Source organism: Cervus elaphus, chromosome 8 (genome assembly GCF_910594005.1).
Source record: "Cervus elaphus chromosome 8, mCerEla1.1, whole genome shotgun sequence".
NCBI classification, from domain to species: Eukaryota; Metazoa; Chordata; class Mammalia; order Artiodactyla; family Cervidae; genus Cervus; species Cervus elaphus.
The window spans coordinates 27,611,039-27,626,908 of NC_057822.1; the positions used below are offsets into that span (position 1 = coordinate 27,611,039).

General features: G+C 43.3%; 1 protein-coding gene across 1 annotated transcript; it reads left to right on the forward strand.

Moving 5' to 3' along the window:
• The first annotated feature begins 522 nt into the window (after window positions 1–522).
• Window positions 523–6,145, forward strand: RESP18 (regulated endocrine specific protein 18). Its single transcript, XM_043910606.1, has 6 exons — window positions 523–743; window positions 2,672–2,776; window positions 3,809–3,941; window positions 4,172–4,211; window positions 4,333–4,422; window positions 5,990–6,145. Exons 1-6 carry the CDS (start codon window positions 638–640, stop codon window positions 6,038–6,040), a joined length of 525 nt encoding a protein of 174 aa, XP_043766541.1. The 5' UTR covers window positions 523–637; the 3' UTR covers window positions 6,041–6,145.
• Window positions 6,146–15,870: the final 9,725 nt, after the last annotated feature.

Genomic DNA, 15,870 nt, shown 5'->3' on the forward strand with positions numbered 1-15,870 from the left:
CAGGCTAGTGCCTCACAATTACCAAAATTACCATCTTGTTGAGGTCTGGATGCCAGGTTCTTTGTGTGTGTGTGTGTGTGTGTGTGTGTGTGTGTGTAATAAAGTTTTATTAAAGTATAAAGGAGATAGAGAAAGCTTCTGACATAGGCATCAGAAGGGGGCAAAAGAGTACCCTGGTTGGAGATTTTAAGGTAGGTAAGGGTGAAGTAAGTATCAGGAAAATCAAAATAGACTAGTTTCATTGAATGCCAGCTATCCAGTTGCTGTACATATTTAATCCTCACAACAAACCTATGAGGCAGGTACATTTCACACCTGCATTTTACACGCAAGCCCTCTCTCCAACCTTGGGATTGGAAGTAGAGGCAGTAGTCCTTGGGATCTGTTTTTATTAAGAGAGGAGTGGGCTCCCAGGAGTAGGTTTGGGTCGCTGTGGGGCCCGTAGGAGAAGTAGGGGCTGGATAGGAGTAGGCAGCGGCAGGGCCCGCCAGCGATTGGCCCAGCTGCCAAGGGAGGGTTGTGTAGATTCAGTCTGGCTAGCCAGCGGGTGGGAATCAACAGCCCTGCGCAGTCCCTCTGGCAGCTGTCTGCCATCTCTTCGACTTAGGTGGTGAACCAGCGCAGCGAGCCCTGGAGGATGCAGCGCCCGCTGTGGTCCGGGAGCTTCCGGGGGCTCTGGCTGTTCGTCTGCTTCCTGCTGCTCAACAGCCGCCTGGGGGGCTGCAGCGACGTTGGTGGTCACGGTCAGGAGGAAACCTGGCGGGGGGTGCGGGCAGGGCCAGAGAGCGGTTCTGAGAGAAGTGGGTCTGGGGACCTCAAGGTTAGGAACTTCGGAGGAAAACAATGTGTTTGGGGAGTAAGAAAAGAAAAGTGCGCAGAAGGACGCGCAGGCTTGGAGTGGGTCTCGGTGTATGGGATATGGACCTAAGAGAAGCTGACTCAGGGAAAGATTGGGGATTAAGAAGAAGGACGGAAAAACACAGGGGCACAGGGAAGTAAAACTGGCCTGTGCGGCCACAAGAGAAGCAAGACTTGCCGAGGAGCGGAGGAAGAGATTCCTATGGCTCAGGCATAGTCAAGGGCCGGGATCTCTGGACAGCAGGAGCAGGGACCGCGGGTATCCGGACCAGGGAGAAGACTGGGCCGAGGGATGAGCCAAGGCTTCTTTGTAAGCCCCTGGAGCCTGGTGTTTGCGATCCAGTTTCCGGGAAGAATGGGAGGGTTAGACTGGGGCAAAAGAGGATGAGGCAGAAAAGGTCCATCTTCCTCCCCCTTCACTGCGCCATCCGGGTAGACCATCGCTGACTCACATTTAGCAGCCAGAGACCGACTGCGCAGACTCGAGGATTCCAGCACCCGGAGCTTCGGGCAGACGCCGCAAACTCCTAGGCTGGCGCCAGCTCTCCTCGCCCGATTCTTGGGTTTAGAGGCCGGTGCAGAGGACTCGGGAAAACCTGTAGGAGGAGGCCAGGGGAGTGGGGGTGGGGAGAGGGTAGGACCCGCAAGCTTCTTAGGGATGCCTACCTCCCTTTACAGTTCAGAGCCTCCTCCATGCCAGGCTTTGGCCACCGCTCAGCACCGCGGACAGAGCCAGGTGCCCCTGTAGGTCTGACTGAGGGTGTCCGGGTCACCATTTTTCCTGCCGGTTCTGGGAAAGCAGCCCCAGAGAACGATCTCTCCTTCCAGAAGCTATTTTCCTTCTCAGTATGACGTTTTCCTCCTTCCCAGGGCCAGGGAAATGATAATAGTATCCATTTAAATGGGGAAGAGAATTTCTTTTCCATAATGAATCGCGGTAATTCCACCATCGGAAACAAACAACCCCCCCCCCCCCAAAGAAACAAAGAAACAAGCAAACAAGAACAAGAACAACAACAACAAAAAAAACAGGCTCCAACCCTACTCCATCTACTTGGAATGAAAAAAGTGTGTATAGCATTAGGGATTATGCTCCCCTCACATTCTCTTATGCCCAGTTGGGCAAATTTTAGCTTTCAGGACAAGGGTTTAGATGCTCAAAACCTATGCATACCAATACTTTCTTCCTCTAAAGATTTCAGGACTCCTCTCCAATCCTCATGTGTGTGTGCTCATGCGTGCTCACATACTCAGTTCTGTCCAACTCTTTGCGACCTCATGGATTATAGCCCACCAGGCTCCTCTGTCCATGGAATTATGCAGGCAAGAATACAGGAGTGGGTTGCTATCTCCTCCTCCAGGGGGTCTTCCTGACCCAGGGATGGAACAATTCTTTACCACTGAGTCATCCTCCAGTCCCCTTCGATCCCCTCCAGGCTTTAAAGCCTTCCCTGAATGCAATTCCCCTGCTTTCCTTGCCCTACCTATTCACCTGATTATCCATTTCTATGTGTGTGGCTTTCTGAGTGTCTGCTTACCTCACCCTCCATGGACTGCTCTTTGCCTGTAAACTTGGCTCTTATTTGGTACCAAAAGTGAATGAAGTGCAGAGGTTAACAAACAGGGAAGGTTGTGATGGGTGGAGGGAAAAATAAAAAGAAGGAGGACCTGGAAGGAGGAGGGAGTCAGGTGAAGAGGACAGGGACCATTGAACCTGAATCACAGGGGTGATAATGGAAGGAAGCTGCTTTTCTTCAACTGGAATTTGGAAGGCTTCTGTCAAGCCCGTCTCACACCACTTTTTTGCCCTCAGATGGTCAGAGCCAAGTAGGAGTGGGGCAGCTCTGGCCCCTCCCAAGATTTACCACCCCGGTCTTCAAGCACTTGCAAGTTTTACTCCAGCAGATTGTGCCGCATGGTGAGTAAGAGCTGGAGAAGAAAGGCTGGGGCTTGTCATATACGGGGGTATAGTGAGGGGCTTTTGATCAGAGAACCAGCTTTCTTCCCCTAATGTCTCTACTTGACTCTTTCTGTCATGTTCATTTCATGGAGAATGGGGAGAGACCAGAATGGGAATGGACCTGGAAGGGCAGGCTGTTTGCCCTCAAACACCCTGGAAGGGCCCAACAGAGGTTTCTAGAAGAAGCGCCTGGAAGAGGACAGCATCTAACTCCTTCGGACTAGCCCCAACCCCAAGCACTAGCAGATTTTTTCCAGAACCAGGAATCTTTAAGTTCTCAGCCAGGAAAACACACACACGCACACACTTGAGCCTCTGAGTAGGAAGCATAACAAATTGTATGACAAATACAAAAGAGGGAGGAAGGGAGTGGGGAGTCCTTTGAAGACAGATGGTTGACCCTTTCTTAGAGGAGAGTTTCATGAATGAGGGAAGAGTCAGATAGGAAATCTGGCCAGAATTCATATTACTACTCCCACTACTGATGCCTAGCATGTGTTTAATGCCTTAGCATGTTCTAAAAGTGCATCCTCAGACCAGTAGTATGAGCATCACCAGGAAACTTGTTAAAAATGCTAATTCATGACCTTCACCCCAGACCTCCTGAATCAGGAACTCTAAGATGGAAGAACAGCAATCTGTGTTTTAACAAGCCTTGCAGAAGATTCCGATGTACCCTGAAGTTTGGGAATCACTCACTGACTTAGAGTTTTCACAGTACTCTTCACATCTGTAATCTCATTCAATCCTCACAATAGTATCAAGTGAGTCAGCGAAAAGAGTACAGTCCCAATCCTAGCAGAATATTTATTACATGCCAGGCACTGTGCTAAGCAACTTTTATGTGACATCTCATTTAATTCTCTCCACAAATTGTGATCCTTTGTCTTACTTTGAGGGAAAGGGGGAGTGTTTACTTTACCCTGATCCCTGGAGTGGGCCAGTCAGAGCATCCCAGGTATTAATTCGCCACATCCTTTCACCCTGCAGGTTTGTTCTGGAAGGATGATATGACCCAGGATGTGATGACCCAGAAGATGGGTCACACCAGCAAACTCCATCCTGAGGATCCATGTGTGAGGAGTGGGCCAGCAGCCTTCCCCACCAAAACCACGGGGGTGAGGTGTGTGAAGCTTATGGTCAGCCCATGCTGTCCAGTGGAGAGATGGAGCAGGGAGGGAATGGGTGTTCACACTGCAGGAAAGAGCTGCCAGGAGCACTCTGTGAATGATTCAGAGGTCCTGTCTGGGATCTGCAGGAGAAAATTCCATGAGCCATTAGTGACACCTGCAAAGGCAGAGGAGAGGGGTTCTAGCAAGCCTAGGTCCCATTTGTCATCCTCATCTCTTCTAGGGGCAAGCAAGAGGAGAAACTTCGACTCCTGTTCCCCAAGGTGAGACTCATGTGTCTTCTTAAGACTTCTAAAGCCCTGACTTTGAGTCCTATCTCTTTTTCTCTGCGGCCCTGACACCCTTTTCTGCCTCCTTCTTGACTCCTGGCTTCCCTCCTCACAGAGCCCAGTGGTCAAGGTGAACAAAGATCAATGCTTCACCTCCAAAGTGGTTTCAAAGGCTCTGAAACGTGAGGTGGCCAACCCAGTCAAGGTGAGGGGCTCTTGCTTTTTCAGGGGAGGGTGGAATTGCCAAGGACATGTTTAAAGGAGGGAGACAAGTGCAAAAGAGAGAATGGGTATTGGGCTGTGAACAGAGAAGCTGAAGAAAAGATCTCTCCCAATTGAAGGGTACCCCCACTTTCCTGCCTTTCTCAGACTACTTGTGAGCATCCATGTAAGAGACTGGGGCATGATTCAAGTTCCAGGCATCTCTAAGGATGTGATGATCTATACAATCATGCTTCGGCATTGAGTTTACAGTAGACATGGGAAACTGCAGAGTTTTCAATATTGAGTAAAAGGTCCTCCTTTTCTCCACATACTCCCTGGTATACAGGAAGTGATAGCAAAGCTTCTTTGGATGAACAGGAGAGAGAGTCCAGAAGCCTTCAGCAATTCCTGACTTTGCTCTACTTTGTACCCTGGGCAAGTCACCTGGGCAAGGCTCTGGGTTACCTCCTTAGGAGACTTGAACTCTTCAGAATCCAGGTTGAAAACACCTGTCTAGCCCTCCCATCTATCTTTACGTTTGAGACTTTGGGGCCTAGGCTGGCCCAGTGACTTACTCAGGGCTGCATAGGAGGTTATTGGCAGACCCAAGACTGGACCCAGGTCTCCTGATTCTTAATCCTTTCCATTGCACAACTCTTATCCTTCCTTCTGCTCAGACACTGCAGTGGGCATGGGTCTGCCCTAGACATCAGACTTCTCCACGTTGACAAAAGTCTTTTTTTTTTTTTTTTTTTTGGACTAAGACCTAAATTACAAGTAGGTGGTAACCAACAGAAGATATGAAGGAAGGGCCTCCCAGGAGGAGAACAAACAATGAAAATGTCTGGAGACAAGGATACCATGGCATGTCTGATGGGAAAGTCAGTGGTAGAAGATTAGGTTAGAGAAATAGGTCCAGGGTTGACCACACAGTGGCTCGTAGATCTTGGTGAAAGTTTGGGTTTGATTCCAAGTATAGTGGCAAGTTGACTGGGAGATTCTGAGGAGGGGGATATTATGATGTGGTCTGATATTAAGAAGCCACTCCAGTGATATCGGGGATGGATTATAAGGAGAGTGACAGTGAACACTGAGAGGCCTGCAAGGAGCTGATCAACCCGGTCTAGGGGAGACGAGGATGCTGGCTATGGAGCTGGCTCTCCAGAGGCAGTCTGCACCTCTGGGGGCTTTTAGCCCCTCATGCTCTCCTAGGAAACCACTTCCCACTCATAGGATGGCAGCTGGGCTTCCAAAGCCTGGATTGGTTGGTGGGTCCACACAGCCAGAGCTGAGTGACAGATCCACCTTGAAGAACAAGTTGTTGGAGAGCTTTTGTGAAAGCAAATAAGGCACTGCCATTTTTCTCTAGCCCAAGCCCAAGGGAAAATCACGGGACAAGAGCTCTATGAATTCTGTGTGGGAGTAAAGGTGACAGGCCCTCAATCAATGGGCTGAGTCACTGCGGGCTGACTCAAATCAGGCTGTTATAGAGGCATCTGGAGGAGGAGTAGGTGAGAGAAGGGCCACCTCCCCACGTACTGATTCCGATCCTTTGTTTCTGGTTTCAGGGCTTCTTTGAGTCACCCCCAACTGTGGGCCACAACCTTGTCGCCGACTGAGACCTCATGTGAAGCCTCTTTGCCCCAGTGCCCTCCCCATTGCCCTTCAGAGGGGCAGTTCCAGGATGATCAAAACCTGGATCAATAAAGTGACTTTAATGTGAACCCTCTGTGACTTTCCTTGAGGCAGGATGGGTCAGGTTTGGATGTGAGAGGTGGGACCAGAACAGTGACTGGGGTGAGGAGAGCACAGCTCCCCAGTGCTGCTGGAGAGTGCTTCTGTCTTGTTTTCCTTCCAGCGACCATTCCTCAAGTGAGGACAGTCAGGGTGGGACCACAGCTGGAATGGCAGCCTTCTTTACACATATCCAGCCAGGCTCTCTGGTCCAGTTGCCCACCCTTCCGTGTCGTTGGAAAAGACCCTGATGCTAGGAAAGATTGAAGGCAGGAGGAGAAGGGGACGACAGAGGTTGAGACGGTTGGATGGCATCACCAACCAGGACGGGCCTGGACTCTGCTGTTTTATGAGGGTCTCTACCTCCAGTATTATAGCCCCTGCCAGGGCTGCCCTACTCTTCATGCTCTGAAAAATCAACACACAGGTGCTACAATCAAAGTGTACACACGTTAAATGATATTTTGCTGACTCTTTCCAGTTTCTCCTGGTAGCTTGTTGTTCTTCAGTTGCTCAGTCATGTCTGACTCTTTTCAACCCTGTGGACTGCAGCACCCCAGTCTTCCCTGCCCATCACCAACTCCCAGAGCTTGCTCAAACTCATGTCTATTGAGTTGGTGATGCCATCCAACCATCTCAACCTCTGTCAGCTCCTTCTCCTCCTGCCTTCAATCTTTCCCAGCATCAGGGTCTTTTCCAATGAGTCGGCTCTTTACATCAGGTAGTCAAAGTTTTGGAGCTTCAGCCTCAACATCAGTCCCTCCAAGGAATATTCAGGATTGATTTCCTTTAGGATTGACTGGTTGGATCTCCTTGCAGTCCAAGGGAGTCTCAAGAGTCTTCTCCAACACCACAGTTCAAAAGTATCAGTTCTTCAGTGCTCAGCTTTCTTTATGGTCCAACTTTCACATCCATACATGACTACTGGAAAAACCATAGCTTTGACTAGACGGACCTTTGTCTGCAAAGTAATGGTAGCTTAAAAATCTTACAGGGGAGTGAGTGATCTGATCATTCATAGTCAGCCCAGTCAAACACCAGAATGTCCTATTTGCAAAGCTTTATACTTTCAAGGTACTCTCAAACTCATTTGACATTCCCAGATGTAAGCACGTGGGCAGATAACAAGATTTTGTTTCTCTGAAGAACTGGAATTTGGCCACACATCTCACCCAATTAAGCAACCCAGAGAAGTTAAGTGACTAGTTCTTGATGGCACAGAGTCGTGGTCATGCTGCTATTTTTTCCCTCTCCGCCTCTATTTGGTGTGTTCAGGAAATGTTTCTAAACCCAACACTAGACCAGTCACATTCATTTGTACCTAATTCTCATTAAACTGGGCAACTCCTGCCATTCACCTATATATCCCCCTTATTCATTCCCTTTTTCTTTCTAAGAAGGAAAATGGGGAGAAAAAGATGGGTATTTTTTTTTTAAAGGAAGGTAAGTTTAGTTCTTATTTCAGAGGAGCAGGTTATATGATTTGGATGATATAATTTGATAGAAAATGGGAAGCCATTGAAAGTCTGTTGAGCAAAGGACTGACACCATGCAAGCTGAGCTTAAGAAGAACAATCTCACGTTTCTGTGTAAGGATGGACTAGAGACTGGGAAAAGGGTGGAAACTGCTGAAATAGTGTGGCATGCCACACAAGGACCTGAACTTGAGTCAAAAAGGACATGTCAGAGAGAGATTTTGAAGGATAGATTAATAAGCCTTGACAACTCTTATGGGTTGAATCCTGTCCTCTCTAAAATTCATATGCTGAAGTCTTAATCTCCCGTACCTCAAAACATGACATTATTTGGAAATAAGAATGTTATAGATGTAAGTAATTTAAAATGAGATCATTAGGGTGGCCCCTAGTCCAGGATGATTAGCTTCCTTATAAAAAGAGGAAATCGGAGACAGACATGCATAGAGGGGAGATAACAAGAAGAGATACAGGGAGAAGATGGCCACCAACAAGCCAAAGAGAGGGGCCCTGAATAGATCCTTATGGCCCAAGAAGGAACCAAATCTTGTAACATGTTGAATCTAGACTTCTAGCCTCCAGAATTGTGAGACAATAAATTTCTATCATTTAAGTCCCCAGTTTGTGGTACTTTGTTTCACCAGCCATAGGAAACTAATTCCAATAACTTTTGTTTTTGTTAAAGATGTTCTGTCTCAGTGAATAATGGACATCTGGATGGTTGGTCAGGGAAGAAAAATGGATGTTCTTTTAAAGCTTAAAGCTAAATGCCTACTCAAGGACATAAAAAAGGCAATTCTCTCCTAAGTCATTACTTATCACCTGCATGCCTGATTATTTTCATCAACATATAAGTATACTACAATATCTCCTTTGTTCAGTTCAGTTTAGTTGCTCAGTGGTGTCCAACTCTTTGCGACCCCATGGACTGCAGCACACCAGGCTTTCCTGTCCTTCACAAACTCCTAGAGCTTGCTCAAACTCATGTCCATCGATTTGGTGATGCCACCCAATCATCTCATCCTCTGTCATCCCCTTCTCCTCCTGCCTTCAATGTTTCCCAGCATCAGAGTCTTTTCCAATATTTCGGTTCTTCACATCAGGTGGCCAAAATATTACAGCTTTAGCATCAGTCCTCCCGATGAATATTCACAACTGATTTCCTTTAGGATTGATTAGTTTGATCTCCTTGCAGTCCAAGGGGCTCTCAAGAGTCTTCTCCAACTCCACAGTTCAAAAGCATCAGTTCTTCAGTGCTCAGCTTTCTTTAGAGTCCAACCCTCACATCCATACATGACTACTGGAAAAACCATAACTTTGACTAGATGGACCTTGGTTGGCAAAATAATGTCTCTGCTTTTTTTTTTTTTGTCTCTGTTTTTTTAATATGCTGTCTAGATTGGTCATAGCTTTTCTTCCAAGGAGCAAGTGTCTTTTAATTTCATGGCTGCAGTCACTATCTGCAATGATTTTGGAGCCCAAGAAGATAAAGTCTGTCACTGTTTCCTTGTATCCCCATCTATTTGCCATGAAGTGATGAGACCAGATGCTGTGATCTTAGTTTTTTGAATGTTGAGATTTAAGCCAGCTTTTACACTGTCTTCTTTCACTTTTATCAAGAGGCTCTTTAGTTCCTCTTCACTTTCTGCCATAAGGATGGTGTCAGCTGCATATCTGAGGTTATTGATATTTTTCCCCACAATCTTGATTCCAGCTTGTGCTTCATCCAGTCTGGCATTTTGCATGATGTACTTGGCATATAAATTAAATAAGCAAGGTGACAATATACAACCTTGATGAACTCCTTTCCCAATTTGGAGCCAGTCCATTGTTCCATGTCTGGTTCTAACTGTTGCTTCTTGATCTGCATACAGATTTATCAGAAGGCAGGTAAGGTGGTCTGGTATTCTTATCTCTTTAAGAATATTCCATAGTTTGTTGTGATCCACACAGTCAAAGACTTTAGCATAGTCAGTGGAGCAGAAGTAGATATTTTTCTGGAATTCTCTTGCTTTTTCTATGATCCAACAGATGTTGGCAATATCTCCTAAATTTAATTTTTTTTCTCAATTTCTGCTTCTCCTGGTAATAGTTCACTAGGTAATTCACACTATCCGACCTGCTGACAATTTGTCTTAATCTGGTTCCTCCTCAAATCAAAGCCTGAAGTAAGGGCTTACCTGGGGATCATGTAAATTAGGATTAGATTTCAAGATGAAGACTGAGAGAATGCTAAGGTTGAAATGTGGGGACTCTCTTAGGCATCAAGTACAGTGCACCTCAGAACTGTCCTCTGAGATAGAGAAAAGGAGAGTATTCTATAGGCCCAACCTCCATTAGACCAAACGTTGCACTGTAAGATGCTAAACTCCTCATACATTCAGGTTTTTCTTGCATGAGACTGTCTAAGCAGATTCCCATGGATACTTAAAGCTGTGGTAACAGAGAGGACCCAGGCCAAAAACAAAAGATCTGCACTGTTTTTGCCAGTGGGTCAAGTGGTATCAGCTTACATCTGTATGTAGGTGGTGACTGCAGTGATGGCTAAAGTTAAAAGGTAACCCAGGAGGACGCCAAATGGAGCAATAAGTGGTGTCTGATATACCTTAAAAGTTGGCTGGAAAAATATCCAAGATCTTCTTAAAAGCATTAAGAAACTAGCAAGAGACTGAAAAGTGATAAACTCAGGTCAAGATCCAGGAAAGGAACAGAATCCAGAGGTGGTAAACCCAGTGTTCACAGTTGCTTTGGCCTGGGGGAATTCTGCATTTTAAGAAGCAGACAAAAAGCTGATTTAGATAGCCCATGGAGCTAGAGAAGCAGGTATTAGTGTCCAAGCCCTTGAAAGGAAGAACTGTTCTCTGTTTTGATCTGGGACCAAGAAGCAAACTTTAGGAATAAGGGGAAAATGAAGTCAATCGACCCTTACTCAGACTGCAGCACGTATTAAGGTTAAGGTTATACCAGATCAGTAGTGCTTTTAGGCACCTGTAGAAGTAAATTAAAATCCTCTAAGACTTTAAGTTATTTCTACAAATAATTTTTCAAATACCATACTCAGTACGATAGATAGGGCTTCCCTGGTGGCTCAGTGCTAAAGAATCCACCTGCAATGCAAGAGGTCTGAGTTCATCCCTGGGTTGGGAAGATCCCCTGGAGGAGGGCATGACAACAGACTCCAGTGTTCTTACCTGGAAAATCCCAAGGACAGAGGAACCTGGCGGGCTACAATCCATGGGGTCACAAAGAGTTGGACACATGAAATGACTTAGCATGGCCCAACACAACAGATAAGAGAAATAGACCCACTGCGATCCAATGATTCCAAAGCAAAGCAACTGTGCTTTACCAAGTTTAAGCATATAAATGCCAAATTGTAATTTTTGACAAGGATCTAGAAATCACAGAAAGTAAGATTGGAAGTTTTTGTTTTTTTTTAAATCAAACATGTCAAAATACATGAGGCAAAAACTGATATAACTGAAAGGAGAAATAGAAAAATTAACTTTTATAATTGAAGACCTCAACACTCCTCTGTCAGAAATTGATAGATCAAGCAAGCAGAAGATCAGTAAGGATATAGATGACCTGAACAGAACAGTTATTTGATTTGATCTTATCAAGATTTTGGCAAAGGAAATGGCAATCCACTCCAGTATTCTTGCCTGGGAAATTCCATGTCCATGGGGTCAAAAAGAGTTGGACATCGCTGAGTGACTATCACTTTCACTCTAACATTTAGAATATACCATCCAACAGCAGCAGAATACGCATTTTTCTCAAGCTCATGTGGACTGTTCACCAATACAGACCACCATGAAACACACCTTAACAAATTTATAAGACTAGAAATCATAAGATACATTCTTCAACCACAATGGACTTAAACTAGAAATCAGTAACAGGAAGATAGCTAGAAAATCCCCCAAAATCTGGAAAACACCTTTCTAGGCAATCCATGGGCCAAAGAAGAAATCTCAAGAAAAATTTTAAAATGTTTTGAAATAAACAAAAAGGAAAATGCAATTTGTCACAATTTGTGGCATGAAGTGAAAGCAGTACTTAGAAGGAAATTTATAGCATTGCATGCATACATTAGAAAATAAGAATGATCTAAAATCAATAAATCAAGTTCACACTTTAAGAAACCAGGGAAAGAAGAGCAATTGAAGTTTAAAGCAAGCAGAAGAAAACACATAACAGAAATGAGAGCAGAAATCAAAAAAATTGAAAACAAGAAAATAATAAACAGAAATCAATAAAACTCAAAATTGGTTCTTTGAAAACAAAGAGAATCAAATAAAAATTCTAAAACTTAAAAATGTGAGAACACAAATTTTAAATTAATTGAATAGATAAAATAACAGATTAGAGACAGCTGAAACAGAACTGGTGTACCAGAAGATAGGTCACAAGAAACTTGGTCCTTCCCTCCAAAAACTACAAAGAGGCAAAGGGTGGAAAATGCAGAAAGAAAGGGTAAGAAACCAAGAGAATTCAGTGAAGAGGTCCACTGTTCATTTACTTGAAATCCCAGAAACAGAAGAGAGAGAATAGGACATAAGCAATATTTTAAAAGATTATGGCTGAAAAATTTCCAGAACTGTTAAAAGATGTCAACCCACTGATTGAAGATTGCCAACAAATCTCAAGCAAACTATTTAAAAAACTAAAACTAAAGCAAAAAATATGATGAAACTGCAGGAAAGCAAAGGAAAAGGAAAAAAATTTTTAAAGCAGCTGTGAATTTGGTGGAGGAGAGGATTACTTTCAAAAGAGCAACATTTAGTCTGATAATTGACTCTAAGACAGCAGCAATAAAAGCCAGAAGACAGAGAAATAATATCTTAAGTGTGTTGAAAGAAAATAACAGTCATCCTAGAATTCTATAACTAGCAAAATTATCCTTCAAAAGGAAAGAGTTCCACTTCTGTCTGGGTTGCAGGAAACTTGAAAGATAAAGACTCTCATTCTAACAACAAGATGATAGCTGGTTTAACCACAGAATCATTTTTTTTTTTTTTTTTGAGCACATCACAGGAAATGTCTGGTGTACGCAATAAGACTTCTAGGGTGCTGGAAATGTTCAGTTTCTTGACCTGGATTACATGGGTGTTCACTTCATAATGATTTATTGAGCTGTTCCTTTTTGCTTTATGCATTTTTCTGTTTTTTTATGTTTCACAATTTACAAAGTTTTAAAAAAGGAAATAAATGGAGTGAAGTGATAAAGATGGCAGGGGCAATTGTGGATGGTGTAGAGAAGACTCTCCTGAGTATATTTTATTATGTGAGTTTGATCTTTAAGCAATGCAAATATTTTACATATTCAAAAAATAAAAGTATGTAAAAATAAAAAGCAAATCCTAATACTGAAAACAAACAAACCAAATTATATATCAGATTGGTAAAAAAAAATGACTAAACAAACAAAAGAATTATTTCAAATGACTTTAAAACACAGTATTTTGATGGCATAACCCTAGAGGTTATAAGGACAAAATAAACTACCTGAAGTCTTAGGTATATTCACTGTTTTATTAAGAGAATAATATTTATATTCTTTGCAAATTATTGTGTGCATATTGTAGGATCAAACATATAAATGATTGTGTTAGTGTTATTAGAAACCAAATTTTTCAGTATAATAAAGAGATACAGATATAAAATTAAGAGTTCAGTAAAAATCACAGCTAAATTTTAACTGGAAATATTAGTGTGTGAGAGGTGTGTGTGTATGTGTGAGTGTATCTTTATGTCTTAAGTCTATGCAATGAAATGGCCTAGAAGCAACATCAATCATCTCAGCAGTCATTATGACCCCTAGGACCCAGATTGTGGTCCCTAAAATCAGTTTTTACTAAAAGCTACAGAGTCTCTGGAGGAATGGCTGCTTCCATGTCTAGGGCAAGGAATAAAAAAGACTAACACATCTTGGAATAATACAAAGCAAGGAAAGAAGCTTTAAGTGATTAATAGGATGTTTCAAAAGGAAACAAGAGCCAGTTTAAAAAGGCTTTCACTTACTTACTTCAGGACAACTTTTATATTACTGTGATTGACTGATACACATTGAATATATAAAAATCCATATTTCCATAGTAATGCTCAAACAAGAAAAGTGATAAATATGTTTAGAAACTTATTTGCCACCCTTGACAGTAACTGTTATACCAACTCATTACTCTGCAAATGAATAGTTAAAGAGAAGAAACTACCTTCTGAATTCTTCTTTATGAAATAAGGTCAGCTAAAGGAAATACGATCAGTTAAAAGAATGATAGAAAATCACCATTTTAGTCAAGGATCATCAATGAATGGCAAAACCATTAGGTGGAAAGTCAATGGGGGACTAGATATTCTCACAGTGCCAAAATATCTTTCGATGGATTGCATCCATACTGGTCACAGGAGGAAAATGTAACTTTACCATAGAGATCTGGCTGTCTCTACCTTAAAACAGTGATCAGTTTTAGCATCACTAATAGTGAGACAGCCAGACACTATGCACTTCCTGAAATAATGCAATTGGAATCATATAGCACCACCTGTGAATTTTTTGTTTAAAAATATTTTTACCTGATCCAATCAAGGCTTAACTCCTATTTTTCAAGAAATACAAGGGATGCACAGTATATATACAGGGGAAATACAGGGAAACATATCATGAGGAAGCAGTCAGACAAATCCAGAAGGTGAGGAGTTAGAAAACCTGACCTGATCTCTTCCACAAGAAACTGTCAAAAATGGGGGGAAGGGGGTGGCGAGGAAAGCACTGTTTATGCTAATTTAAAGAGAATTAAGAAATATAACCAAATGCAATGGTGGTCTTTGATTGACTGCTATTTTGAACAAAACAGCGGAAAAAAGGGCATTTTTGGAAACAGTTTGAGACATTTGAATATGAACTGAGTATGAAATGCTATTCAGAGATTATTGTCAATTTTGTTAGGTCATAATAGCAATTTGATGGTATAGGAAAATATCCTTATTTCTTGGAGATGCATGTTGAAACATTTAGAAGGGAACTTGGGCTTCCCTGGTAGCTCAGCTGGTAAAGAATTCACCTGCAATGCAGGAGACTCCAGTTTGATTCCTGGGTTAGGAAGATCCCCTGGAAGAAAGATAGGCTACCCACTCCAGTATTGTTGGGCTTCCCTGGTGGGTCAGGTGGTAAAGAATCCGCATGCAAAGTGGGAGACCTGGGTTCAATCCCTGGGTCAAGAAGATCCCCTGGAGGAGGGCATGAAAACCCACTCCAGTATTTTTGCCTGGAGAATCCCATGGTAAGAAGAGCCTGGCAGGCTACAGTCAATGAGGTCACAAAGAGTCCGACACAACTGCTAGGTGATGAGTATATGAGTATTTTCTATGCACCACTATCTTTTTTATCTTTTTATTTATTTTTTTGTAATTTGGAAAAGTTTTACTGAAAAGCAAGAGAGTAAAGTGATCAATTTTGAACTTTAGAAAGCTCACTCCCAAGCTTATTGGGTGGCAAGAATGGAAGCAAAAGTCTTGTTAGATGATTACTGCAATAGTCATGAAAGAGCACAATGGTTGGGGTAGGACCGTGAGCATGAAGAGAAGTGGGCTGATGGGAGATATATTTTTCAGGCAGAAACCACAAGGTTTTGATAGACCAGCCATGGAAGGGGGTGAAAGAAAGGTGAGTCAAGGCTAACAAAAAAAGCCAGTACCTACCCAGTGTTTAGTACAATGACTGTTTTAAGTGAGCCACATGAGTGTAATTCTCTCCGTCTTCACAGCCCCCTGGTACTGCTGGCACCTTCATTTCACAGATCAGGAAACTTGGGAGCAGAGAGGTTAAACGTCTTGCCCAAACGTATACCCCTAGTAGGTGGCATTTCTAAAATTGGAGTCCAAGCACATATGTGTAAGCATTCCTGCTCTTAAGGATGACAGTCAGTCAGTCAGTTCAGTCACTCAGTCGTGTCCCACTCTTTGCGACCCCATGGACTGCAGCACGCCAGGCTTCCCTGTCCATCACCAACTCCCGGAGCATACTCAAACTCATGTCCATCACGTCGGTGATGCCATCCAACCATCTCATCCTCTGTCATCCCCTTCTCTTCCCACCTTCAATCTTTCCCAGCATCAGGGTCTTTTCTGGTGAGTCAGTTCTTCTAATCAGGTGGCCAAAGTACTGGAGTTTCAGCTTCAGCATCAGTCCTTCCAATGAATATTCACAACTGATTTCCTTTAAGATTGACTGGTTG

Coding starts and splice junctions, on each gene's coding strand:
- RESP18 (XM_043910606.1), top strand. CDS start 638: ATGCAGCGCCCGCTGTGGTCCGGGAGCTTCCGGGGGCTCTGGCTGTTC. Junction 4,212..4,332: donor TTCGACTCCTGTTCCCCAAG/GTGAGACTCATG, acceptor CCCTCCTCACAG/AGCCCAGTGGTCAAGGTGAA. Junction 4,423..5,989: donor AGGTGGCCAACCCAGTCAAG/GTGAGGGGCTCT, acceptor TTCTGGTTTCAG/GGCTTCTTTGAGTCACCCCC.